This window comes from Octopus bimaculoides, chromosome 21 (genome assembly GCF_001194135.2).
Source record: "Octopus bimaculoides isolate UCB-OBI-ISO-001 chromosome 21, ASM119413v2, whole genome shotgun sequence".
Classification (NCBI taxonomy): domain Eukaryota; kingdom Metazoa; phylum Mollusca; class Cephalopoda; order Octopoda; family Octopodidae; genus Octopus; species Octopus bimaculoides.
This window is the reverse complement of record NC_069001.1, coordinates 36,475,211-36,482,044: the sequence shown is the minus strand read 5'-3', so window position 1 is coordinate 36,482,044 and position 6,834 is coordinate 36,475,211. Positions and strand designations below refer to the sequence as shown.

The window sequence follows — 6,834 nt, the reverse complement described above, 5'->3', positions numbered from 1 at the left end:
TATATATATATATATATATATATATATATATATATATATATATATATATATATACATATATATAGATACACATGGATGTTACAACTTCTGCATCAGTATCATAGAATTATGGCCCCATAAGCATGAATCCACTTTTAGGGTGAACTTTTGGAATGGTTTGGATCACATGGAATGTTAAACCAATAAATGACTACACACACACACACACATGTATGTGAAGATATACATAATAAATATTCATATGTATATACATATATATGTTTGTGTGTATGTGTGTGTGTGGATATATCAAATTATGAATTAAAAGCAGCTCACGTAATGTGAATATAACTATCTCACACATATAATGAATGTGTTTTGTTGATCCATGAAATTTGCTGCGGGATAGCTTCTGGGAAAAATTCCACAACTGATGCTGAGTCTCAAATTATGTATGTGTAACTGATAATATGTGTGTGTGTATATATATATATATATATATATATATATATATATATATATATATATATATATATATATATATATATATATATATATATATATATATATATATACATACACACACGCACACATATATACAGTTGTCTAGTAAAAGATATTATTTTAAACAAATGTGAAAGAAATATATACTCACAACTTGCATCTTCTTCTTTGCTTATCTTTGACAAAGCAAGACTGCTGTAAGGCATACTCGACTGAGTGTTGGACCGTACCATGTTTTGAGTGTAGCTTTGGCTGAGCATGCTGGGATTGTAAGCAGTCATGGGATAGGTGAAGCGAGATGATGAGTGCGAGCTGTTGCTTGGTGTGGGGGAAGAAGGCTGCTCGTGAGGGCTATTGACTTGTGAATATGAATTTGTGCGTGTCAGATCTTCAGAGATTGTGTGGTGATTGCTTGAATAGAGACATTCAGACTGCGTCGACCTGATGCTGTTCGAACGATGCAAACCCATGTTCGGATTTTGTGCCATTTGATGAGCCAAAATTCGACAGCTGGCACTGCTTAATGCACGGGCCTGCTGCAGCTGGGCCTGAATGCTAGAAGCTGTCGAAGAGATAGATTCCATGCTTTCCGTTTCAGACATTTGCATAGGGCTGTGGCCGCCAACTGAACTCAAGTTTCCATTGCTGTTTTTCAACCATGGATTGTTTGCAGAAGCCGAATGCCGCGGACTGGAATAATCTAAAGATATATAATTGGAATAACTCTGGTGACATGGGTTATGAGTCGTATACGGACGGCCAGAAGAGTCGTGCTTGCTATAGGTGGCGTGCGGATTCGATATAATTGTGCTGTTACACAAACCTTCACCGTTTTTGTTGCCCATGCTATTACGACTGCTCAGCAGTTTCCTCCCTAAAGTATTCGATTTATAAAGTTCAGAATCAGTCTGAGAAGAAGTGGTAGACTTGGGGGTGTTGTTTCCAGATTTCTTCCTTCTTTCCAAGGTCGAGTTAGAATATGCGTCGGGACCCACGTCCGACATTGACATTCCACTCGGTTTCGGAGCGCTTCCAGGGCGAGGAATCGACGTTATTGGAACTTCGTAGCCTCCGTTACGTCCATCTGAAGACCGGTCTCCATGTTTTACCATTCTCCCAGGAACTGAGTCTTTCGATCCGTTACTCTTGTTGCTACCCACTGACGAAGAGCTGGCGTTGCTGAGCGGTCGTCTGTAACCGTAATTATTAACATTCATCCCACTATTGTTCCCGTTGTTGCTACTGTTCATACCGTTTTGGTGGACCTTTTTCATGCTGGCATCCATCAGACACGATTGGTCAGTGTTTGTCTCAGAATCTCTCTTCGTAGAATAGCGATCGCTGTCGCAGAAACTAGAACTTGTATGTAAACTGATGCCGAGATCAGAATGGCTGACACTGGTCAGTTTCCTTAACGGCCCAACGGAGCCATCAGGTTTCCGCCAATGAGAATGGTCAAAGCTGCTGTACACGTATGCATTCTCACCAGAATCGGACCCTCCATACCCTTTATTTTGGGGCAGCGAATATTTTCTCCAGCTGGAAACTAAGTGGCTCGGACTTTGGTAATCTGAAGACAAAATGCCAGGACCATGTATACCAAAACGCTTGCTAGTCAGTGGGACAGTACCATTGACCATAGTACGAGAACCTTCTTTCGGTGTCCGTTTCAAACTGCTGTAGGGGTTGGTGCTGTCTGAACAGTTGGAACCGCCAGTTAGATTCTCGTCTGTGCTTATTTCAGCAATGGTATCACTTATATCCCCACTGCTTATTGAGCTACTGTCATCAAAGCTACAAGGAGAACAGAAAAGAGGAGAGAGAAAAAAAATATTAATAATAATAATAACAATAATAATAAAGAGAAATATTGATGACAATAATAATAATAATAATAATAATAAAGAGAAATATTGATGACAATAATAATAATAATAATAATAATGATAAGAATGTTGATAAGAAAAGATAATAATAATAACAACAATAATAATAAAGAGAAGATTGATGACAATAATAATAATAATAACAACAATAATAATAAAGAGAAGATTGATGACAATAATAATAATAATAATAATAATAATAATGATAAGAATGTTAAGAAAAGATAATAATAATAATAATAATAATAATAATAATAGATCCGGAATAATAAAAATGGTTTCAAATTTTGCCACAAGGGCAGCAATTTTGGGGGAAGGGATGAGTCGATTACATCGACCCCAGTGTAAAACTGGTACTTATTTTATCGACCTAAAGGATGAATGGTAAAGTCGACCTCGGAGGAATTTGAACTCAGAATGGACCGATGGGTGAAGTACCACTAAGCATTTCATCTGGCATACTAACGATTCTGCCAGCTCACCACCTTATCTGATAATAATAATAATAATAATAATAAGAAGAAGAAGAAGAATGACAACAATAACTATAAACATTGATGACAATAATGATACTAATTAAAATAAGAAGAAAGTTGATAAGAAAACATAATAAAAATAATAACAATAAGAACCAAAATGATAGTAGTAGTAGTAGTAGTAATAAATAGGACAAAAAGAAGAATGTTGATAAGAAAAATAATAATATAATAACAATAATAGTAAAAAGAAACAGAATAATAAAAATAATAATTATCCTTTCTATTATAGATACAAGGCTTGAAATTTTGGGGACGCGAGTCAATTACATCAATCTCAGTGATCAACTGAAACACTGAGCTGACCTTGGCAAAATTTGAACTTTGACCATAAAGATGGATGGGATGCTGCTAAGCATTTTGTCCAATGTGCTAACAATTCTGCCACCGCACCGCCATAAAAGTCCCTTCGAATATCGGCACGAGGTCTGAAATATCGGGTGAGGGGGGCAACTGGCATTTATTTTGTCGACCCCTGAAAGGATGAGAGGCAAAGTCAACCCTGGCAGAATTTGAACTCAGAACATAAAAGGCTGCTCAGCATGTTAACAATTCTGCCAGCTCACCACCTTAATAATAATAATAATAATAATAATAATAATAATAATAATAATAACAATAATAATAATAGTAATAATAATAACAATAATAAGAAGAAGAATACAGTAAGAGGAATAAATAAATCAACAAAAACAAAGGCACACAAGATTAATGAATGTAATTAATATGAGAATCCAGTGATGAACTTTTATATAAAAAAAGTAAAAGTATCATAAAAAATTAAAAAAAAAAGACCTTTAACAATACTTTATAATTTCTCTCCCTTTTTCTCTCTTTCTACAAAGATCTTACAATGTGTATACGTAAATATACACGGGAAGGGTCAGGGGGAAAAATGGCTATGGTGAAATTCTTGGATATTTTTGGGTAAAATTTCTTTGTATGTAAGTGTTTGCCTGTCTGGGGGTTTATATGTTGTTTAGCTTTTTTATATAAACGAGTGGAATCTAATCACTTAATTAGTGAAACGAGTTATTATTGTGACACAGTGTATAAGTAACGAAGTATCTGGAATACTTTCGACGTATATATACATACACACAATTAGAAATCTTTTAAAATTCATCATATATATTTGCCAGTGCCCCTGGACTGGCTTGTGCGGGTGGCACATAAAAGACACCATTTCGAGCGTGGCCGTTTTCGTGCGGGTGACACGTAAAAGCACCCACTACACTCTCTGAGTGGTTGGCGTTAGGAAGGGCATCCAGCTGTAGAAACTCTGCCAAATCAGACTGGAGCCTGGTGTTGCCATCCGGTTTCACCAGTCCTCAGTCAAATCGTCCAACCCATGCTAGCATGGAAAGCGGACGTTAAACGATGATGATGATGATGATGATGATATATATATATACATATATATATATACACATATATATGCATATGCACACATACATATATATATGTTAGCTTCCTGAATTTCAAAACAATTAGAGGCACACACACACACACATATATCTTAAAATACTGCCTGAGCACTGGATACAATAAACTCATCATTATTAATATTTATCATATTTGTCTGGATTCGATTTTTCCAAAATCCTTTTAGTCCACATAGTTCCATATTAATTTAATATATTACTTTCAAATTCAAGGTCTTTCAGTTCTTTTGTAATGATTGCTTATAGAAAACATTCTTGTTGTATTCCTCGTGTGTGTGTGTATGTGTGGATATATATATATATATATATATATATACACACACATGTGCGTATGAAGTGCTTCAATAGATTGTGTTTATCGAAACATTTGGACCTAAACGGATTAAACTTTTGTAACCTTTTGGAAGCACTGTTCCATATTTTGCTCAATTTAAAAGAAAGATTTCTTTCATATATTTCTTCAATTTAATATTCTAATGTAGGTAATTAAAAATTTCTTTCTCTTTTAGATTGGCCTGGAATTGAAATAAAGATTAAATAATAATAAAAAAACAAAAAAACACTTAACAAAAGAACTCCTACAAAAATTTACCAAATTCTTCAATAAATTTCACTGAAATCAAATTTATAAAGAAATGGCCTTAAAGAGTGACAGACATAATGGTTGTTATTTATATAGTTTTTTAAAATAAGTTTTTCTTGAAGGCATATTCAACAACTAAACAAGAGATTAGTAGATCAAATCCTGGTGCTGGTACTATATTGTTGCTGGTACTATAAGTCAACAGACAAAATTTTTTTTTGCTTATATTCCTGTTAAAATACACATTGTCTATGTGTTTCAGTTAATCTTGAAAATAATCAAGAACTTGGACAAATATAACTGGGTGGTCGGGAAGCTCGCTTTGTAGACATGTGGTTTCAGGTTCACTCCCACGGTGTGGCACCTTGGGCAAGTGTCTTCTACTATAGCCTTGGGCTGATCAATACCTTGCAAGTAAATTTGATAGATGGAAACTGTGTGGAAGCCTGTTGTGTGTATACATATAGAAGATAAAAAAATTACACATACGATGTGGATATGCTTTTCCCTCAAGTTATTGTCCAAAAATCATAATTTCACCCTTTTAATGATATATACATACATACATACACACACACACATATATATATGGGCATGTGGCATAGTGGTTACGGTATCCGGCTCACAATTGTAAGGTCTTGAGTTCAATTCTTAGCAGGATGTTGTGTCCTTGAGCAAGACACTTTATTTCACATTGCTCCAGTTCACTCAGCTGGCTAAAATAAGTTGTACCTGTAATTCAAAGGGGCCAGCATTGTCACACTCTGTGTCACGCTGAATCTCTCTGAGAACTATATTAAAGGTACACGTGTCTGTGGAGTATTCGGCCACTTCCCCATTAATTTCATGAGCAGGCTGTTCTGTTGAGTGGATCAACAGGGACCTTCATTGTCGTATCCGATTGAGTACCACTCAATTATACATATATACATACATATATATATATATATATATATATAGATGTATACATACACATTTATATATACATACACATACATGTACATATGCACACACACATGATGGGCTTCCACTCTGTTTCCATTTACCAAATTCTCTTCCAAGGCATTGGTCAGTTCTAAGATGCAAGCCTAAGGTGCCAGGTAGTGGGACTGAACCTGCAACCATGTGGTTGTTTTTACAAAGCAAACTTCTTAAGCACACAACCAGAATATATAAAAAAAACAGATAGAATCTAACAAAAAGAAAAAAAAAAGAAAAAAGGAAAAAAGAAAGAAAACAACAAAACAACAATAACATCCCCGGTAAAATACACAAAATAAAACAGGAAATTCTTCACATGAACTCAAAGATGGTCGGAACATGATGTTAATCTTTAGACTTTAGAAATTCTAAACAGTTTATCTTTCGGTAAGGCAGCAGTCAGAGAATCATGTTAACAGCAGAGTTGCAGAATGTCTTTGGAAAGTTGTATCAAGAGATTAACAATATGCCAAAGAATTTTTATTTTTTTTACAACGACGACAAGAAATTTCTATCAAAGTGTTTTCACCTACCAATAAGCAATATCACATAAAGTATATCAAAGAATTTTATTGATTTTTCTCAAGAAATTTCTTTTGTTTTGTTATTGTCTTTTTTGGATTTTGTTGTTCTTTGATAGAGTAAGAACATTTAACACAACATCTGCAATCGTATATGGAGGTGAGCCAGATGGAGTGATTGCAAAATGAAAGATGGTTTCAGGTAAAAAGGAGAATTGAAATAACAGTGTCTACCATGGCGCTTAGTGGAATGGGTTTTTTTCCTCTATCTCGCAGAGACTACACATGCATGTGTGTGTGTGTATGTGTATATATATATATATGCATGTGTTTATATATATTTATATATATATATATAGACACACATGCATATACATATACTTATTTACCCCCCCCCCC

General features: G+C 34.7%; 1 protein-coding gene across 1 annotated transcript in view; it reads right to left on the bottom strand.

The window, feature by feature from the left end:
* Positions 1-6,834, bottom strand: part of LOC106875065 (neuron navigator 2) — a gene marked incomplete at its 3' end in the record, with an annotated part of 294,273 nt that overhangs the window by 196,325 nt on the left and 91,114 nt on the right. The window contains exon 4 of the mRNA XM_052975421.1: positions 635-2,277. Within this exon, the coding sequence (XP_052831381.1) occupies positions 635-2,277 (1,643 nt within the window). The remainder of the gene's footprint in view (positions 1-634; positions 2,278-6,834) is intronic.